Source organism: Melanostigma gelatinosum (assembly GCF_949748355.1).
Source record: "Melanostigma gelatinosum genome assembly, chromosome: 17".
Classification (NCBI taxonomy): Eukaryota; Metazoa; Chordata; class Actinopteri; order Perciformes; family Zoarcidae; genus Melanostigma; species Melanostigma gelatinosum.
In genome coordinates, this window is record NC_136650.1 from 18,281,388 (window position 1) to 18,303,479 (window position 22,092).

General features: G+C 43.0%; 1 protein-coding gene across 2 annotated transcripts in view; it reads left to right on the forward strand.

The window, feature by feature from the left end:
• Nucleotides 1-22,092, forward strand: part of LOC306791837 (ubiquitin-conjugating enzyme E2 E2) — a 48,384-nt gene that overhangs the window by 12,426 nt on the left and 13,866 nt on the right. Inside the window, exon 4 of one of the 2 annotated variants that reach the window (XM_079288735.1) lies at nucleotides 6,937-6,997. The exons of the other annotated variant lie outside the window; for it this stretch is intronic. Coding sequence (XP_079144861.1) covers nucleotides 6,937-6,997 — 61 coding nt within the window. The remainder of the gene's footprint in view (nucleotides 1-6,936; nucleotides 6,998-22,092) is intronic. 2 annotated transcript variants of the gene reach the window in all.

The following is a 22,092-nucleotide window of genomic DNA, read 5'->3' on the forward strand; positions in this document are numbered from 1 at the left end:
TTCACAATGAATTGATCGTGAAACAAGTCGCTGATTAACTTTTTGACGAATTGATTAAGCAGCTAATCGTTGAAATTGCGCATTTTCTAACATCATGGATATTGATAAATTTTTATGAAGAAAAAAAAACCAAACAGCCCTGCGGGAAATGGCATATTTAATGAGTGTGAAAGTTGTTTGGGCAGTCAACAACTTATTTAAATGAATGGCTGACAGGGCAAGATGTTTCTGGGTGGCTTAACACTTCTGGGAAAGCTTTTTCTGGAGGAAAGCCTGCCGTGCGATTAGCAGCCGGGCTGAACAGTCAACAAGTAGTCCCGCTGAGGAGCACTTGGTGCTGTCTTGAGCTCAGGGTGCTGATTGAAACTGCCTCGCATGTCAATAAGGGCCCACCAGCTAAGTTTGGCCCCGGTTCCCCCCTCACGGGTTAATCCTTGTGTGCAAGAAACAAATAGCTGCATTGTTTTCTGTGACCAACCAGTGACATCACTGACGTTACCACAAACATGCAACATGCAAGTCAAATGTCAGTCACCACAATGTGTAAATTCATGCAAGAAAAGAGGAGCCGTGTTTAACCGAACATGTTTGCATCCATTACATGAACGTCAGTCGTGTAATGGATGCAAGAAACAAATCAATTGGTCTCCTTGAATCCCTGATGGTTGTTATTTCGTGTGAGCATATTTAAATTGAAGCCGTTTTGTATGAAAAAAACAAAACAAATCATGATTCATTTTTGTCCAAAAGTCCCATCTGGTCATTGCAGCAAAGTGCTGGAGATCCTCTGTTTTGCTGGAGGGTGGAGAGCAGTTTGACTCTCAGTCAAGGTTTCTGTATTGCTGCTGTCTTTTCTTTACCATGAACACTTTTGTTGTAATCAAACGGCAGAAAAGATGTTTTGTTGGTGCTGGTGAGTGTTCCTAGCAGGGACTCTGCTCATTTCTCCCTCATGACTTTATGTTTTGTGAGAAGTCGGTTGGTCTCTTAGCAGCTGATGCCAGTTATAGACTCTTTTACAGTTTGTAAACAGTAATTACGTACGTACGTGCAATAGCTTGTCAAGCTAAACACCAACGAGAAATTGCGAGCATGAAAGCCATCGATGCTTCCAGCTACGTCACCTGTGGTCATGTACAGAACGTCAATACCGTGACACAGGAATGGGCCTTTAGAACTTTATTCTGTTGGAACATCGACTCTGACGACAGAACATTCAACGACCAGACATTCTGATGTTGTCAACAGTTTTTTATTTCATGTTTAAAGCTTGCTAACTCGTCTGGATGTACCCTTTTCATGACGCTGGCTGTAAAAGGGTCTCTAAGAACTGTACTAGATCAAAGTCAATAACAGGAGTCCTGCATCAGTTTCATATACAACTATTTCTAGTCTGCTCCAGTGTTTAATTCTGCCACAAGACACAATTCAAAGATGTCAGTAAAATGGACGATATGAATTGCATTCTCTTCACTTTGCCCTCAGGAGCCTCTCAGTGATTGACAGAGGAAGAATTAGTGCAGGATGTTGTTGACTCCTGAGCTGTGCTGCCTGTCGGCTTCTTCCCAGCCATAATAAATATGAAATAAATACAAATGGGGCTTTCACAGAGATGATAAATCCAAAAGCCAACAAAGCGTACATGACAGAACCAATGGAAAACCATTTCATCCGCGGACTGTGTGAGACATCTTCTACCAAACACCATTCAAGGTTGTTGTTTGTTAGCCACTTCTGAGACTTAAATCCGCAGTTCAGAATCACTTATAACTGGATGTAATGCAGGAACATATTACCCGTCACACTGCGGATGCACCGATCCAATCTTTTCTCCCTGGATACCGATTCCAATACACAAAATCAGGGCATCTGTCAATACCAAATGCCGATACAAAAACCAGTTCTCTTCATTCCCAAAGTGCACAATCAAAGCAAACTTCTGCGTGTGAAACAGATTACAATCATTTGTCTTAGGTAATGTGACTGTAGACATTCATACATCAACAACATCCTTGTGCTTCATTACAATGCATCTGCTTCATCATGGCAGACACGCCATCATGTCCGACTTGTCTAACGCGCACAGCGTTACCATTCCTGGTGCTGCGTCCAGACACAGCAGCTGTGATGAGTCGCTGTCCTCGGTGTGTCCGCGGCACAGCTGAGGCGAAGGACGGTGTTTGTTTTCATTGCTCTGCAAACCTAAAATGACCTGCCACAATAGCCGTGTTTCCATTCACGTATTTTTATGCACAATTTGAGATATTGCATTGGAAAAACTGTACGAAAACGGCAAAAATTCAATTAGATATTCCTCTATTGCGACCAAAACGTTTGTATGCTTTTTGCCAAAAAAAGAGTAAATACGGACGTATTGATCAGCTGTCTGCGTCTTCTTTGATATTTCCATAACGTGGCCAATGTCGGCTAACGTGACAGAGCAGTGGAAACAAATTCCTGAAGAGGGTTCGATAGCCGAGCCGACATGTTTTTATTTCGGTTCGCAGCCTCTACTTCTTCCAATTAACTGGTGATTTACAGCCATGTGTAGCCTATCGTGCCAGCTTCTGACCAAACTACGCCGTAGCTGAGTTTATGCGCTGAAATTGAATGGAAACACAGATGTTGTAGCTGTTTTTGAGCTGTAGCAGCTAAACATTTGCAAGCCAGCTTTTGACCTGAGGGCCGGAGTTCTGCAGCAGCTGCCTGTTTTCTTGTGTTGCAGTGTATCATTCAATGTATTTTAATATTGGACACAATATTATCAAATGTCAGGCTTTCTTTTTTGTTGATTACTCCTAATCATTTAATGAGGAAACCAAGGAACACAACAGCAGAAAATAGTCACGCCGAGTTCAGTCAACAAAACAAGCTCGTAAGAAGACGTGCCAATATTTAGCTGTGAATGCTTTGCCAGATGTTTGAGAGAACTGCAGCTTCTTATCTGTGGTGCGCTCACTTTCCTCTGGAATGTTTGGGGTGAGGTGGAGGCGGCTGTGTGAAGCGGTCTGGCTCGTAGTTCAGGTCTGCAGTCCAGCCCTGCGGCATCCTGGGGCGAGCTTCTGTAGCTGCCTGACAGATAAATAAGAGGCGGTCCGGTTTGTTATTAGGAAACGTCCCGCGGCGAAACAGCCGGCTAGTGGGCCCGCCAGCTGTTCAGGCAGCTACTCACTGCTCAGACTGAAAGCTTCATTTGTTCATACACGGGGAAGGGAGGGGAGGGACGATACAGCCGAAGTATGATCACAGGAAATACAAAAAGCAGAATGAAATGATTGCTTCCATTAACTAATGGCTATATAAGAAAGCAGCATGTGTACGGTGCTTTGCAGCACGCTGTGGCGTTGGTGACGAGGAGATGAGTGTTTTTGGTGCCGAGGCTGCGGTTTGCTGCTGAGAAACACAAGTGTAGCTACCATTGTTTATAGGGGTGGATTGTAGTAACAATGAGCTGTTTGATATAACAATGCGGTCTCAAGTGATTTAACGAGGCGGCCTGCATTCCTCTTTGTTGCCACTGATCTCTTAAGGTGATGCACATGTCAGACTTTAAATAGCTGGAATAATTCCACGACACAGCTGTTTTATCGGAGGAGAGCTCAAGGTTACAGCTCCGGAGACTTACTCGCTGTTGTTGACAAGGACACTCCACCTGCTTCATCCTTCATCCTCTCTCGAAAGCAGTCATGCCGTCAGTGCTGTTTACTTTGAAAACACACAGTTGACTTTGCTGTCTGTCACTTGATGGCTGCTGTTAAAGAAAAACATATTTTACTATTTGTTTTGTGATATATATATATATATATATATATATATATATATATATATATATATATATATATATATATATATATATGCAAAGCTATTACAAAGAAAAATTCATGGGCAATGAAAAGCTTGGATCTCAGGCTCCCTCCAACAATGCTCATTAAATATGTACAGTTAAAAGAAAATCACGTTAGTAAAAGCAAAATTATAATCTAAAACAAAAAATAGTGCAAGTTAACAGATCAAATATAAACATGAATAAAATATTAAGTATAGTAATACATGATCTAGTATTGCAAATGAATAAACTGAATGTAAATGGATGTGCATAATTAGAAATAATAAATACACAGAGCTGGCTGTGGGGATTTGGGTCTCTGGTCCTTATTCCGACCCTGCTGGGTGTCGAGGTCCTCCCTGGATTGCAGCTTCATTCCGGGGATGAGCTGAGCAGTTTTCACCTACCTCTGAAGGGCCTTGCGGTTGAGGTCGGTGCAGCTGCCATACCAGGTGTCAGGATCTCAATGGTGCACCTGGAGACGTTGCAGTCTATTCTGGTGGTCCACGTTGACCCTCCTCAGCCTTCGGAGGAAGAAGAGCCTTTGTCGCGCTGTCTCGGTGCCTGTGTGGTGAGTCCAGGTCAAGTCCTCACTGATGTGAACCCTGAAGAACCTGAGGGCCACGGTGATAGCTGTGATCTATTTGTCCTGAATGCAAATTGCAGATTTGACCAACCATTTAAAGCACTTCATGACGGTGGAGATGAGTGCTACCTCTTGTAGTCCGTGTTGGTTTTTAGTCCAGCCCACATGTTTGTGGGTTGGACTCCACGTTGTCCCTGTATTGGCTCTTTGCACTGCTAATAGCTCTCTTGAGCGCATACCTGGAGTTTTCTGTGCTCGTCAAAAATCACCTGAGTTGTAGGCGGCGGGTCTGTGCTTTTAGTTTGGCACAAACTTCCTGGTTTAGTGTCTGTACTGTAACCATCGATTTGATGACTATATAACATGTATATTCTGAATTCAAATACAAATATGTTTGTGTATGTAGAATGCACGTGGAGTATTCAATCCAGTGGATTATGTGGATGTGCTGCTTCGGGCCACTTTGTTCTCCTGTAAAAGATTTGAACAACCTGTAGATATCATGATCTGTCGTATCGCTCCACTTTTGCGCAGGGATGCCTGCTACATTGGCAGAATCCCCAGGGATTTGGACAAAAAAAAATCCATTGTATTCGAGAGTGTTTGAGGAAGCAAAAAATATAAAAGTGAAGTTGAGCTGCGAGTGAGAGAGTGAGAGAGGCACCCATCTGCTTGAGAGAGGAAACAGCGGAGGCCCTTCAAGATTTCCGCAGCCCCCCTGCATGGAGACAGCGCAATGGAAATACTAATTATTCTCCATGTCTTTAGCCAGCGTTGCTCTCCCACTGGCTGACTGAAACCCTTTTTTTTTTTTTTTTTTCCACCGTGTACAGCTCTCACTTGCTTTACACACCAACCCCCATCTCTACTACCTTTCATGCTTCTGCTGCCAACGTTGCTGCAGTATTTTCCATTCTTTACTCAGCAATAAGAAAATCAACTCGCAGCTTGCTAGAGGAGTTCAATCCATCACAGGGAACGTTACGCTCGGTTCTATTCCGTCACAGTCACGTCACACTATTTCTGTCCGGTAATGCAGTTCAATACACAGAATGATTTGTTTAATACGTCTTGTGCGTTAAATCTTGAAATCTATAAATATTTAATCTATTTATATATTTAATCTTATATTTAATTATATAATATATTTATATATATTATATATATTATATATTATTATTATTATAATATTATATATATATTAATTATATTATATATATATTTAATCTTATATTTAATTATATAATATATTAATATATATTATATATGTTATTATTATATTATATTATATGTATATTAATTATATTATATATATTTAATCTTATATTTAATTATGTATTTAATCTATTTAATAAATCTTGTGCTGATAGTGTGATGTCAGTAACCGTGGTAGGATAAATGAAACGCTGAGTAGATAGAATGTAATCTGTATGATTTCATCTGCAGACTGACATCATCAATTGACCCAGACTGATCATCCGTCACACCCCAAAAACCTTTTGTTGTTGTTGTTGTTCTAGACATTGACATGGCTGCTCTAAATAATCGCTGTGAAGTGAACACAAATGTGTGCGCGTGAAGAATCACCCGTCGGGCATCTCGTCGTCATCAGCGGCGTCGCCTCGCTCGTTAAATACGCAGCTTTCCCCTTTTGCCGTGTGATGTAGCGACCACCGCTCGCATCGACTTCATCAACGGAAAGTGTTCGATGGCGTTTAATTACCTGAAGAAGTGTATCTGATGACTTCTGCTGATCTCTTCAGCGTGAGTTCCCATGACTGACGTACTGTTTGTCCATGGACACCGTTTAAAAGGTGAAGTGCTGTGTACGTACGTCAGCCTGAGGCAACAAAGCGAAGACCGTCGATGTCAGAGAACAGCTTTAGTAGTCCACTATATTGTGCATTTTGACTGTATTAAATAATGACATTGCAGATACAGAAAGGGAAAGTGGAGAGAGTGTGACATGCAGCAAATGACCGTGGCTGGAATCAAACTGTTAAACCGTAATGTTAAAATGTTTAATCCATGGGGCTCTCGACAGTGGATCGAACAGCTTTAATGGTTATTCTGATCATATCCATGCATCCATACAGTTTTTTATTTGAAGAAAAACAACGCGTTCCAGTGACTGCATTCGACAGCAGGTGGGGTTTGCGGAAAGGACCCATATGTGACCTAACCAGCTGCTCTAGAATATGACTGCGGTGTTTTTGGAGTCAAACACAAAGGAGGGTGCCCTTGTACATTCTGTGTGCGGTGGTGGAGTATTCTTCTGCGTCTTCAGCTCTGCCGACTGTGCAGCAAACATTGTGTTTGTAGTTTATTTTCTTTCTGTGACCTGCTTAGAAACCCAATACTCTTATGATCTGACTTTCTTTGTGAAAATAATCCTAAGAACCTTGTTTATTGTCTGTGTGCCGGAGAGGCCCATAAATTCACAAGCTATAACTGACACCACGTCTTCCTTGTCTCTTTTCTGCGCCTCCATCCTCACTCATTTCCTCCCCTCTCTTGTCTGCAGTTTGCTACAGCTGACTAAGCCTGTCTCTGCAGTGGTGTGTGTGAATGAGGTCATCATCACGGTGCGTATATCAGCTATGCACATCGTGTCTCTGTGTTGGATGAATGATTAGCCTCTCATTAGATATGCCGTCCTGTTCTGTTGAGCGAGTACTGCAGTATCCTCCTTCAGCGCCATGCCGTCTCAGTTACATGTTCAGTGTATACACACACACACACACACACACACGATCTATTCAAACAGAAACACAATTGCACTCGCACATAAATGTACCACTTCCTCTCCTGCGCTTAAAGAGGAACTTCATTCATGTGTGATACACAGAAACACACTTTGACTTCCTGAGCATTACCCATTAGGTCTAGACTGATGCATCCAGCCGTAATGGTCCTCTATGAAAGGGGCTCTTGCAGACATCTCGTCCACTTCTGATATGATGGTTTCGCCACGAGTCCAGCTACATACCCCGATCTGAAAGAGCGGACTCATAATTTACAAGTCGTGTTTCTTTGATACCCTCATTTCAAGGGTTAAAAAAAGGCTTTTTGTCGTTTGATCACTCTCGGTTTAGTTGGACGGCTGTAGTGTTTCGTCAGTGTGTAAATGCAGTTTCAAAGGCTTTTATAGCCACAATACACCTCTGACTGAGTAACAAGCCGCTGTGAAAAGGATCACATTCCAAATTCCAAAATTTGTGTCACAAACAGGATCCAGATGTAAAGTATCAGTAAAACTCAAACTGGTTAGTTTAAGTTAAGTTCAAGAACTGAAACTGACTCTGTGTAGCCTCTCTAAGTCCAAATACATCAGTTTTCCGAAGCTAAACATTTGACTGTTTGTCAAATTTAGAATTTTGAACGTAACATTTCGAAATGTGAGGAATTAAACATCAGCCCTTGTGATTGGTGGAGGAGCGGCTGAGTCGTGTGTGTGTGTGTGTGTGTGTGTGTGTGCGTGCCTGCGTGGGGGTAGCCAGAGTTCCCTGTCATCGCAGAGATAAAGCAGACGGCTGGCAGAAACAGTCCTGGGCGTCTCATTATCTGCCTGTGCTGTTGCAGCTTAACTCAACCAACCATGTTGTGAGAGAGGGAGGATAAGGTGAGCTGCGCTACGCACCATCGTGCATCGCTGAGGCTGAAACTGCCGCAGAAATGTGTGCAGATACACGGCACGGTCTGGAGTGTTGTTGTCTCCGTTTCCTCTCTTTTCAGGTCAAGGGTCAGATATTGATGTCAGGTTCAACTGACTGGTTTGTTTTTTCCAACAGCTTGTTTATTTCAATTTCAAGATACGTGAGGGCTGTCCATTTAAGTTTAACATATGTTTGAATGGACGGAACGTTCAATGCAGTTGGATAGACGGGTGCATGACGATCTATTTAAGCACTTACACTGACTACAAGCTCAGCGAGCCTCACTTCTGATGGTGGTACGGCAGCTGATACTTCTGTAGGAGAGAGTTTATGTTCTCAAATGAATAATGACGTCACCAGAAGATTCAGAGTTGTCTTTTTTCGTTTATTCTCTTGCGCAAGAGGGAAGAAAGCACAGCAACCACGTATTCAGTGGACTGCGTGAAACCTTCTTCGACGAAATGCAATATTCGACGTCATTGATGCACGCAAAGGTTCACGCCTTTACAACTTCAGACAATGCGTCACAAAGGAAGTAAAAGTATTTCAGACAAAGGATGTCTGTTGGTCAAGGTCTCTGTGTCTCTGACTTACCAAGAAAGAAACAGTGTACAAGATAACAAGACACCTGGATATAAAACTAATTCAAATCTTCCACTGAAACTACTGTTTTGTCTCTGCACTTTGAGTACTTACATTCTTTAAAACGTCACATGACACCGTGACATATTTTCCCATTACAGCTTTCACGGACATGACAAAGATCCTGCAGAGCCAAAAAAAAAGACTAATTATACAACGTAGGCAGAATAGGATTAGGTTTATCTTTGACATGTTCCCTTTTAACAATCCATAAACAATCTTGAAGAAATATTTCAGAGTTTTGTCCATTTTCTGACCCGTCGGTGTGGACGTTTTCTTTCAGATAGTGGGGAGAAAAAAACTTCCATTATACAAATGACGGTGTTTATTTTACTGCTTTTTCGACATGCGTCTGTAGATTTCTCCTAAATTCTTCAGAAGTCAGCATTAGATAATGCCTCCTTTGCATATTTAAACATAACATTTCAGAGAACTCGTCATACAAACACTAATTTCTGTAATGTAGGTAATTAACTGGGGAAGTTTCATGGGGATATCTGTTGTTTTCTTCTCACTATTCACCTGTAGTGAATTCCAAAATACATGAATTTAATATACATTGTCTGAAAATGAGTTATTTATCAATCCAGAAATCTCCCCCTCAGTAGCTCTTACACACAAAACCTTCCAGTTTCTTTGCTATCTATATTCTGAAGGTTATATTTGACAGAGCGGTGTGTTCATATATCATTCTTTGGCTGATTTATGCAATATTTATTCCTAAAGCATGGCGAAATGTTTTCTTCTTTGACTCTAATATGTCAACAAAAGGAACCTGGCTTAATGTATTTAAGACATTGCTTCATTTGCATATTTAAACATACATTTTCAACAAACTTGTAGGACAAATAATTGTCTTGAAAGGACTGAAAACTCAAAGGACACCTTTTTGAATTAAATTGTCTCTCTAAAACCGTGCGCAGTGGCTAGTTTCTGTGTAACCATGAATCTTTATTCTTCAACTGGTTCAGTGCATGTTGGTCTGCTCCCATGGAGCTCCCACAGCTCCCACTTGGTTCCCTCTGTTTATTTTCCATCTCTCATACCCGGCCAAAGCTTCTCTAAACTGCAGTGCTGCTGAATCAATACCGCAGCAAGCGCCAAGCTGCTCCCACAGACTCCACCGTAGCATACACTTCACAGCCGCCTTAAAATCAGCCCACAATGTGTTTCAGTCAGGCAGCTCCGCGGCATGGCGTGGGAAAGATGGCTTTTTTAAATTCTTTTTTATCACTCTGGGATTGTGTGCCAAATCATCCCCTCTCTTCGCTGCCCATCTGAAAGGTATATCTGTAGCTCTTATCATCAACCACCGAAAGAGTATTTCCATTCACTCGGCCGCCCTCGCTGCGCACACGTCTGCCCTTGATAAGATTAATTAAGCGCTCGCCGCAAAGACAGTTGGCGTTTTCAAGGTAGTTGTGCCGCGGCAAGCCGACTGCAACGCCAGCATGCAGCACGATGGAGCCTCTGGGAGCCATTCACGCCACCGGCCTGCCCGTCCTGACACCAGTCACTGCACTGGCAAGGCCCCCCAGCTACCATTAATCAAAGAGTGTGTTTCATAGGAGACCACGGAGGAGGGGGGAGTGGCAGATTCCCCGTACCACGCCTGATCATCCTTTTGCGCGGTAAATCACGGGGTTAATTGTCTCCGTGCATGGCTCAGTCGGTTTTCCAGCTGATGTGGCTGCGCTAGCTGTTGAATTCTTAATGTGCCCTTTTGTGGTCAGCTTTCAACAGCTATCACCTTCAAGCCTTGGCTCTTAATGGGGGGTGTCTCCTCTTTTATTTTCAAGGCAGCTCAGCAGGGGGGGGGGGGGGGAAACATTCATGCTGTTTTAAGATGAGCTCATGGATCAGCGTAAATCATCGCTGGATGCTTCTTCTTCTTTTCTCCACTGCGCTGTGAGCATGTGTAACCCCTTCCCTGCAGGGGTGAGGCCTCATGTGTGGGTAAACAGTGAAATCTTGGCACCAGGACAAATGGTTCCAATGCAGAGAAACGCTACGGTGAGGTTTCATTCCTGTTTTGGCAGAAAAGCTTCTCACAGACAGCCGTGCCGAGACCCGACCTGTGCAGCCACCACACACACACACACACACACACACACACACACACACTGAGGATCAGCTTCCTGCCAGGGCTTTGATTTCATTCAGGTGACGAATCCCCAGCAGCTGCCACGGCGTAGGGGGGAAAGGGAGGACACCAGGGTCTGGTGTCCAAGAGCCTCAGATTGTGATATATAAGATGTACACAAAATGACACGTTGATGCATGTACGCCCTCGTTTTGACACGTGATTCCTGAGCTCAATATACTGTAAACTTCGTTTATTTTGGTTCATTTTCACCATCATTTCCATGTTATTCTCGGCATGTTTTAAAATATATAACAATGTACAATCAGCCTAATTACGTTCTACATTTCTACAAAGTATTGACATGTTCATGCACATTGACAGCTTCTGTTGAGAAGTGTAATTGCTTGATTCAGTGTGAGGTCAGATGAAAACTCGTTAGTTGTGAAGGCATTTCGAGCTGGTACTGTAATAAATGGCATCTTTAGGAAAAGCATTGACGAGGATGTTCAATGCTCATGGACTCTGCCATTTAAAAATACTTCACCTTTTGTTAACACAGCTTGGCTGAGCATACATGCTCTCTAACATGAAATGAGACCGTGCGATGCTGCAGACTTGATACTCCCTTAAGACTTAAAGCTGCAACACTTAGACTTGTGCCTGTTTTTTGTATCGATTTTAATTTGCACACATTGACTCAACTGGAATGTATTCGGCCTTTGTGCGCGAGTTAAAGGACCGCACCACTTACAAGCCGTCTTTACCCTCAAGCCCCTTTCAGACATGCACTTTATTTGTAAATGTCTGGGTGATTTTACAGGTCAGTCAAGTCAATTTCCCATGAAAGTCACAATGACAATTTAGCTTTCATCCATGTCGTCTTAGAGACAATATATGATTCGGAGCACAAATCTGTATTTCATGAACGATTAAGTAGAATTTAATTGAACTTTTTATCTGGGCATCCACTGGTGAGTCTTCCCCCACACTCACAATTGTCTTTAAGTTTCCTGCAAAAAAAACAGTTATACAATCCATCACAGATGCAGCCTATGAGAGAACAGGGAGCACCACTGCGCCCTCTTGCATGTCAAGTGCGAAGTAGATCAGATCATTAAGGGAGACGTATGTTTAAACAGCGGCTTTTACCGATGGACGTGACAAGTTGCATGTCTGAAAACGGCTTCATGCTCACATTTTTCTATTCGGAATTTAAAAGTCTCCCAAAGACATGCTCCTTTTATTCCCAGCTCAGCTCAGAGTCGATGCATCTGCTCAGGGTGGCGAGAGCGATGAGGAGGACGAAGGCCGGAGTGAACAACAGACAGACTGAATGTTTCTGGCTGTGAGTGATTGCGGTCTATTGGAGCCCATCACAATCGAGGAGTGACATAAAATCAATGTTCAGAGTGCAACCTAATCAATGTTGCCATGATGACTGTGGGAAGAGCACTGAGAGATTGTTTCATTTGGTTAGCCTGGGAGGTCACCCTGTGTTTCCCATTGATGCGCCCTCTCCTTTCACGACGAGCTTGCCGCGCGGCGTGATTCATAATACTAATGTGACGGTGCTGCAGTTTCGACTGCGCTCTGCTTGCTCACCCACCAGACTGCTCGACCGTGTCTCTTTTTCACAGTAACTCTGCAGTTCACCACAGTCATTTCATTTCGTCCCCGGTGAGAATGTGTTCGTGTTAGTGAGAGTGGCCTGCCGTCAGCTCTGCATAGGATGTTGAAAAGAACGGCGAACGAGTAGCTCAGGACATTTATCCGCGATAGCGAGCTGAGTCTGCAGGTCTCTGTGACCTTGGTGTGTGTGTGTGTGTGTGTGTGTGTGTGTGCGAGCACGCCCCTCTCTTAAGGACCGTGTAATGGCAGAGCCAGACCAGACCTTGTAGAGAGGCCCGGGGAGGAGACTGATATATTATTGAAACGTTATTTGACTTCATTCCTAGACTTCATCTTGAACAGATAATAATAGCTACACTCTACTTGAAGTGGTGCTCACAGGGCATCAGAAGTATATTACAGTGTGCGCAAGTGGGGAGTGCATGGGGATTAATGAAATCACAGGACAGTATAAAGCGCTGAGTTTGTCAAAAGTTGAGGTGGGTGAGCGTTTCGATGTGTGTTAGGTCACTTTCACAGCTACAGTTTGAGAGAAAAAAAATAAAATGCACGTGTTTGTTTTGCTCCTATAGTTTCCAAACTTCAGAGACAATTTATGCATCGCAACACTGACAAAGTCGTCCTCTCTCGCACAACTGAAAAAAAGCAATACGTTTTCCCATCATGCTTAAGTGAATTGAATCAAGCTGTCCAACGCAGACACGTGTTCAATATGAAAGCACTCTTATGCACGGACCCATAGGCGAATATAACTGAGGTTGGAAAGTTTCATTCCCGTCCTTTGTTGTCTCTACTCTGCTGGAGCAGCGTCAACATTTTGACTGCACAGTCTGTCTGTCGTGCATGCGCGAGCTGCCAATCACTTTGATATGTTGTCGCAGGCAGATCGTGTCACCACTTGGCAGATGATTCAGCAGCATTTTTCAACAACCTTGCGAGACCGGCATCAACTGCCGAGCTCATGTCAGCTTTGCGAACTCTCAGACCAACAGACCGTTGTTTGAAGTGCAAGTCAAGATCACAAAGTGTCCAATAGGTCTCATGTATGTCAGGCTGCTCTGCAGAAAATGCACAAGACAACTATTCTTATCATGAGAATCACTTTTTTCAATTTGTCTCGACTCAAGATCCCCTCTCTCGCTTGTTCTAGAGCTTTCGGCTGTACCACATTGTCGGTCCTAAAATACATGTCACTTCACATCATGTGGTAACTTCAAAGAAGTGTAAGAACAAGCAGATACTCTACAGAATAGCTAAGCAACAATGCCATACAGTGTGGATTTTCTTTAGCATTACATATGGGGACCTCCAGGTTTACTACAGCAGAGTTTAGTACAGCACCAGCCTGATGTTGAACCCGGCCTGATGAGATCACAAAGGCCACCCTGTTCTTTGTTCTTAAAGTGGCACTCCACCAGTTTACAGTTTATCAGAGCCGTCCTAAGTTTGAGAAAGTAACCCTGATGACGTCATAGAGGTGCCATCATGTAACAGGAAGTGTTGAAAGTGAGCTTGTGGCATGGAGTTTAAAAAGACGTGGGCATTTACCAGGCAGGGACAAACGCTATAGAGTTGCATTACGACTAAAAGTCAGGATATCTGCTGCTTCGACTGTGACCAAATTCTGTGTCTTGTACTTCATGGAAGTGCAACCCTAAAACACTGGACTACCCCCTTTAATACTCTAGAGTTTGTACTTTATGGGGCAAAAACATGGTTAATGGCATGCCATTAAACAGAATGTAATTCTTTTATTGTTATATGGTAAGAAAATAGTGTTTTTATTGGCCCCATCTGGGTGATTGAGCGAGCTCACAGCCTCGGCTTGGATTGTGTCATACACTGGACAAAAGTGGCTGTGGCTGTAGCAGTGACTTCATGTCTCCGCCTGTCCTACAGCACAAGAAATGCACTGTGAGTGTCAGATATCATTTTGTCTGAAGGTAAAAGAACAAGCTGCATTTGTGTTCACCGGCTTCCCCGTCACTCCTCGACTTCTCCAGAATTATTTAAAGTGTAGGCACTCTCACCTCGAGCGCTGTCTCAACGTTTCCCTTTAAAGCGTTTATTGCTTGTAGCGTGGAGCATGAAAAGGTGGAGGTGGCACTGGAGGCAACGCCGGATAAATTCTGAACAGAGGCGTCACCTCTCCACAGAGCTCGCTGTTGTGACGCAGCCGCTGGATTTAATTCCGTGTCGAGATGAGACACTGCCGGCTGCACACAAATCTCCGTCCTCTCGCCGGCGTGGCATTTTATTTGCGAAGAGGATGAAAGCGCTTTGACTTTAGACATTTTACAAAAGATGAAAGAGGCCTTTTAGAGGCCCTTTCTTCTAGGAAAGGAACATCACACATCACACTGGCACCGGTCTGGTTTTATAAAGGACCTAAACTGAGGCCATGAGGAGTGACCGGAAATTCTCTCAGTGCTGACTTTGCTATTTGTTGAAGATTTCATTAGAACCAGATTCAGCAGTAGATTGCGCAGGGCAAATGGTGCTTTAGAAGCAGTTCTGGTTCATGAAAAATGACCTTTTGTCAAATTGAGCCTTTTCTAACTCGAGCCAATCGGAGCGTCCGGCCAGGGTCCGCCAACTCTCCATCTTTGACCGGATGATGATCGTCATCGTCTGTGATTTAGCCCAGGAGTTAAGTTAGCGCTGTTGTTTATGGTGTGCACAACTTGATTCATCCACCTGTTACTGACATAGTGATTTATTACCTAAAGCTTTGTGTCTTCTCCAAGCAAAACATCGCCAAACCAATCTCCATTCTCCTTTGATGTTTTCCCCGTCTTTATTTTATCATTTCTCTCTCTCTCTGTTTATTGGCGGTAATTCCTCGCAGCTACGGAGGAGGGTTAATGAATTACCATTTCTGCACTGTGATGGGAGCCATTAATGGCTACAGCAACAGTAAAGGTTATCATTAACACATTTGCCTCCCTTTAGTGGTTGAATGTGTGAGAAGATGAGGGAGAAATTACTCAAATCCAACATTATCATTTACTTAAATTATCACTGTGGATGCAGCATAATAGGCTGCATGGGAGACTAGTTATTGAGAATGCATCGGGGAGTCATTCAACGCCTTTTGAAAAGCAAAACTCTGAAATATGTAAAGGATGTGATTCCAAGGTCAAGAATGACGTGTAATGTGTAAGAAATTGTGTTTAAAAAAAAGCTACCTCCTAAAGTATGCTGTAAAATGTCTGTGCACACTGCAAGTAATTCATTATCAGCTGCTTTTAATTCGGAGTGACATACTCCCGATTCAAAATAGAAAAACAAGGGTACAATTTACTGTATTGAAAAGTAGGTCTACATTCTTTCCTCCTCCCATTTCCAGCTGATTTATTGGAAGAGTAAAAACCCATCTGTGTGTCTGCAGAAGACTGTTAGAACAAGGCTAGAGACGCATATGGGATGAATGAAGAGAGGGAGGGGGTGGGAGCTGAAGCGAATACCCAAGCGAACAAAACGACGAACAGAAAATGAAGACACGGAGCCGGAGAATCCCCCTCCTTCCTCAAAGAGCCAGCAGCATGGCTGAACTTAAATAAAAGATGCGTCCTTCGTTGACAAAGCAATTCAAGTCTGCGACCTGGTCTGGCACATGTGCAGCTTATGCTGCATCAGGCAACACAAACAGACTTTACTATGTACACCTGTACAGTCCAATGCAATACAATTCAACTGTTCTTCCATGAGGAAACAGACGGAGGGTATTTCCGCCTCGTATGTTTGTTTTTAAATGAGAACCTGTAATCGTGCGTTTGCTTGTGCACTTGTCTCCGCTGTATTGTTAGTCTGCCCCCGTCACTTTCCGAATGTTTACTCCAGAGGCAAATTATATTTCCTGCAATTTATCACAAGCAAGAAAAGCCGTGGCATTTGCTGGTTTACTGCCTCCACGTAGCCGTTGCAACGGAGCCCCAACTACTCGATGACCAAATTCTTTGGTTATCGTTATCAAAAGAGTGTGAAGAAGTAACCGTATTGATGTTATGCACAAATAACATACTCTCTTGTAATGCCGCTTGTACCTTGAGAGGCGGTGGTGAGTCACTGTCGCGCCACTTTGCCCTCAGTCCAGAGAACGTAGAAGTAGAGCTGCACCGATGGCTTTTTAGGAATACATCCATGGTCCATGTGCGTTTTTTTTTTTATTGGATTCAGTTCAATGTGGAAGAAGCAAGAAAATGATTTGCCTTGTCCTCATCAATGGGAGGCTGCTTCGCTTTGGAGCAAGTGGCCCGGTACTACACATTGCACCTTCTAAGCATCTAGTCAAGTGTCGCACTTCATCAAGTGAGCACTAACCCATCCACGTCCTCTGTGAAAGACCCATCAGGACGTCCGTGTGTTTCATAAAGATAAGGCGTGAGTCACCTGAGTTGGGGATGATGAGCTTTTTCCCATGACAGCACCGTCGGTGCTCGCCATCAAAGCAAATCATGCACAAAGTCTGAATGGTCTAATTCATTTCCAACTGCTCTATATTGATGCAAATCTCATTTCTCATTTGAGGCGTCATTAGATCGAGCACGCGGGCGGTGTGTTAGATTTGATGTGTGCCCATGAGCTGTCACTAACATTTAGAAAGTAATCTGTGTCTTGATGCCTCTCATATGATCTTGTTGGCTAATTTGATCGCTTAATGTTTGTTGATTTGTCCCCGAAGGGCCTATTTGGAGATGATGAGCCATAAGCAAAGATGAATGTGTGAGCCAATTCATTTATTAGTCTTTTTCTTTTTATTCCATTGGCTAAACAGTTTTCAGGTGAGTGCAGCAGTTGTGTCTGCCTGTACTGCTGTTGTTGTTTCCATGGAAATTCCTTTTGCACACACACGCACACACACACACACATGCACGAAGTCACTGCAGGGATGACATGTTGCTCGGCAACATGTTCAAGACAATGGGAAAGGGAAATTGGTTTAGTGCTGATTCAAAGGTTAGAGGGTGTTGGAGTTTCACCGGGGCTGACCTTCCTCCAGTCGGCCCTTCTGTTGCCTGCTCTTGTCACCTCTGCTCCCATGAACTTGTGCATTGTGAATTTAGAGCCGAACCAAATGAAGGGGGACAAAAGCCTGCGCAAGCCGACACTTAGTCCTTTTAGCTAAAGCAACAAAGGAATCAAAAGAGCTTTTATCTCGAGGGGGTTTAAGCAGTTCACCTCTTTCGGGGGTCTTTTAGAAAGGATCATTCCCAGAGACCTTGAGTCTACCCTTCATTAAAAGAACCATAGTGAGGATGCTGGTTAGTGATCGCTAATGAGGCTTTGAAATCCTGCTAAACCGCAAGGAACAGCCTCCAGAGATTTATGACTTAATAATACCTGCTATAACTAGTCAATACCTAGGACCTGTGAGTTTTCCTTAATGAGATTTGGCAGGTATATTTAGAGCCTTGGGGGGGACTAAGTGCTTTGTCGTTAACTAGCAATTAAAAATGCACCCGATAAGGTGTGGTACACTGTCCGGTCCGTTGCCCAATGTTGGTTGGGATTCGATCATGAAAACTCAGGACTAAAAGGATCAGCATCCTTGAAACTCACTTTACGAAATGTTGTCAAACCACATCTAAAGGAACAACATTCCAATGGCCACACAATGGCTGGTGTGATGTCACACTGCCTCGCTGTTTTGTCACCAAGTCGTTTTCCTGTCTTAGTAGTCATGAAAAGTGATGAACCTTACAAATTTCGGCCACTGTTCGGCCAATCCTTCCTCAAAGGTATTTGAGCGATGCACCCAGTCGCACCTCAACTCAGCTTGTCCGAGATTGTTGGTTTTGGAAAGTTACAAAAAAAACTCCCCCAGCTCCAAGGTTCCCCAATTCCAAGGTTGGAAATGAGTGGTGGAGGGGTATCAGAGGCTGTTGGATTGTCCAACAAGAAATTTATCCAAAGCATCCAGAGGCCCTCAGACCTTCCTCACGCATCCAGCAATATGAACTGTGCTTGGTACAAGATGGAGAGTACAGTGCCGGGGCAGAACATCGCATAGGTGCCAACAAATGCCAAGCAAGCCTTGCAAAGCCCTTTTTCGTTTAATGTATTTCAGTTTTACACAAAAGAAGACAACTCTGCTCCGATAGAGAAGAGGAATACCTATAATCCAACTGAATTATTCATTGATGGGAGCTGTGGGGCAGTAGCTCAGTCCGTAGGGACTTGGGGACCGGATGGTGGTTGGTGGACGGTGGAGTTAATCTCGGACCAGGAATGCAGTGATTGGTACTTGGAAAGTTCCAGTTCACCTGCTGGGCACGACCGATGTTCCCTTGAGCAAGGCACCAAACCAACTGCTTGGAGCGCCTGACTACAACAGCCCCAACACTCCTGTCTTTTATTGCAGCAAACAGGAGATGAGGCTGACAACGTCCTGCTGGCTTGCCTTTTTGAATCTCATCGTACATTAATATCTAGCCATCTTTATGAGTCACCTCTGCCCTTCATGTCAAAGGGTGCTATGCGATCACAATCTAATCAGTCCCCTGTTAGAGGGTAAAACTGTTTGCATGTCAGGGGATGCTGAGTGAGGGCAAGGACCTCATTTAATCTCTGCGATTATTGAGTAAAATTTCCTCTTTTACTGAGCAGCAAATTATAGATTATATTTTTCCCATAAATATATAATGTATGTAAATATTCTTATATTTTTACAGTTGAAACCATTTTTGTATTTGGATTGTTTAAATTTTAACCTAATTAAAGGTAATCCTGATTTGTTTTTACCAACAAACATTTGGACTGGGATAAAAACCTTTGTTGGGTGATTTCAGGGTTCAAATTGAATTGAATGATTTGTTAACATGGTCAAACACGTCCACGTAGAGTAATATACACTGCTTTTCAAACAACCGACTCAAGTCACTTATGAACAATACCTAAATGACTACATTCTCTGCTTCCTGTTCGCTAGGACTTTCTCCTGACCGGCTTTCCATCTGTGAGCCATGTTTGGTATTTGCCTGTTTGTGATAGATTTGTGTGGTGTAGCTTCTCTCTACTACACTCCCTGGTGTGTCGCTGACATTTGCACAGTGCCCTTGAGCGTAGAAACATAGCCGAGGTGTTTCAACAATATGAACAGTATGCTGGTCGATGTTGAGGTGTTAAAGGCATCAAAGACACTGTAAGCAGACACACTGAGAACTCTGTTCGATTTATTTCACACTTAAAGGACAATGGTTATTTGGAAGATCGGGTTTAGACATAATAGAAATTTAGGAAAATAATTAACTTCTGTAAAACAACTAATGTGTTTGTTACTACCGCTTAAGAGTTTTCTTTATCATGCATATTTAAAATGTTTACAGCATCATAAAGTGCTTACGTACTCAGCAAGTATTTTGTTACTGCACGTTTTCAATCTTCACTCCTTTCACATTTGCTTCTCACCGTCCGCCACCAGCTAGAGTGATGACAAAATCATTGTAAGAAAAAAGGTTTTGCAGATGTATTTGTGTGCAGCCATCCCTAAATCCCCTGCAACCCCCGATCTTTTAAACTGTTAGTGTATGTGACTTGACAGAGATGGACAGTCAGGGCTCCTCTTTGTCACTCACCCTCATTAGCTGAATTGATTAGCTAATGCAATCATTGAAACACCCACTGAGGGAAATGATAAATGATGCCACTTTGAGTACAGAGGTCACAGAGACGCTGCTTACTCAAGAGACCGGTGCTCTCAGCTGAAACCACAGCGGGTTTTATCAAGGGTTTGTAGGCTTTGTGGAGCTGCTTTTGCTGCTTTTATTTTAGCTGATTTCATGCCAACATTTTTAAGAAATCAGTCATTTTTGTACATAATATTCCTGCATGACTTTTGGAAATCCTTTCTGCAGTACTGGCATGTCTCTTGTGTACAAAGTCCTAAAAAGATCATATTTATGGCACACAGTTTATTATCTTGTGCACACAAGATATGGATCTTGTGCACATAAGATAATAACGTGTGTGCATACCTTACAGTATATGGTGCTCAGTAGTTGGAGGTCTTTGAAGGATGCAACCGATTTTCGGAAGAAATTTGCCAATAACTGGTGTTTTTTGTTACTACCGTATCCTTCAAGCTGACAGAATTCAAGCCACAGTTAATGTAAGTTATTGTTTTTAATTTGAAGTCTTTTGATTTTTAAAAATATTTCCATAATCCGTAAATACCTTTTATTATGTCGCCAAAAAAACAAACTTGGCCCCAAACAGAGATGGTAACTGGATTTTGTACTTTGCCTTCTGTGACTCAAATATCAACCTCAATACAAACATTTGAATCAATTGGTCATGGTTTACCATGTTTATCTTTGTATAGCGTGTTAGCATGCAAACATTTGCTAGTTTGCACTAAACACAAAGTACAGCTGAGGCTGATGGTTAGTTTTGCTGGTATTTGGTTATAAAGCAAAGTATTGGACAGGGTGAAATGTTCACCTGTTGGTGGCGCTGCAGGAAAAGTCATCGCCGAAGTTCTTCGAAATTAACCACTTCGGACCACGAATGTGTGTACCAAGACTGGTTCAGCAAATCCAATCACATCAACCTGATGGTGGCGCTAGAGGACACCTCAGAGAGTTGCTCAAGTCATTAGGATACGTTCTCTCTGGGAATCACAAAGGTTTTTACTCAACCTAATACCAATCCGTATTGTAGTGTGGATCAAAGTGTTGGACCTCTGGCCGGCATTGCATCTTTGGATTCATGCTGCTTGTCTGGCGAAAGAAACACTGCAAGGATTTTGTGTTTGGCCAAAATTTGATACATGTAAGGATGAAAACGCCCATGGAACAGCAGTTAGATCGATGGAAACCAAGGCCGATGTTGTCTCTTCAGAATCGATTCATTCCGTCTCTTCCCAATGCCAACCAGTGTAGATTTGATCAGTTGTACATAAAGATGGCAGCCATTCAAACTTGATTGTGTCCATCTTATAACAGGTGGACATGATTGATTGACACATATCTGATTTATGTTATTTGGTGCAAACTACCATCATTAAACTGACCCTTTCATATTCTCAATAACCAACCATTAGCCAAAGTGCTCAATCGCAGACTAGAGGTGAGGATTAGGAGAAAGCTCTGTGTGTCCTAGGAGAGATATTTGAAGACGGCGAGCGATCAATGCCCTTTGGGGGGGACGATGAACTCATGAATACATTTGCACATCAGTTTGCCTTCTAGCTCCTGTGTGTGTTTGAGCACTCTGTTTGAACTGCAAACGGTCTTGTTTGTGCTGCCCCCCCCGCTGCGAGCATCACTGAGTGGGTGTGTGTCAGTGGAATGTGGCTCCACTGGTCTGGACATGACACAGAGATTTTAACAGTGTTTATCGTTGTGGCTTCACAGAGCTGGATTCTGTCCCAGATGTCTGTCTCTCTCACTTTCGCGCGATCTTTTTTGTGCGGCAGCGATTGGATTCAACTGTCAATGTAATTCAGGAAATTCAAAAAAACAACAGGCTTCTTCATTTTTTTTCTCGAAAAAACACTTAGTCAGTGAAGAAATGTAACATCTCCTTCATGAATTCTCAGAATGTACAAACTGCTGTTGTGTTGCTGATGTTGACCATTCCTCATGCTGTGTTGAAATTCATAACACAGCAGCGGAGTTGACCTGTGAGATCATGTTTCGGTAAATGATTTTTACACCTGATGTCA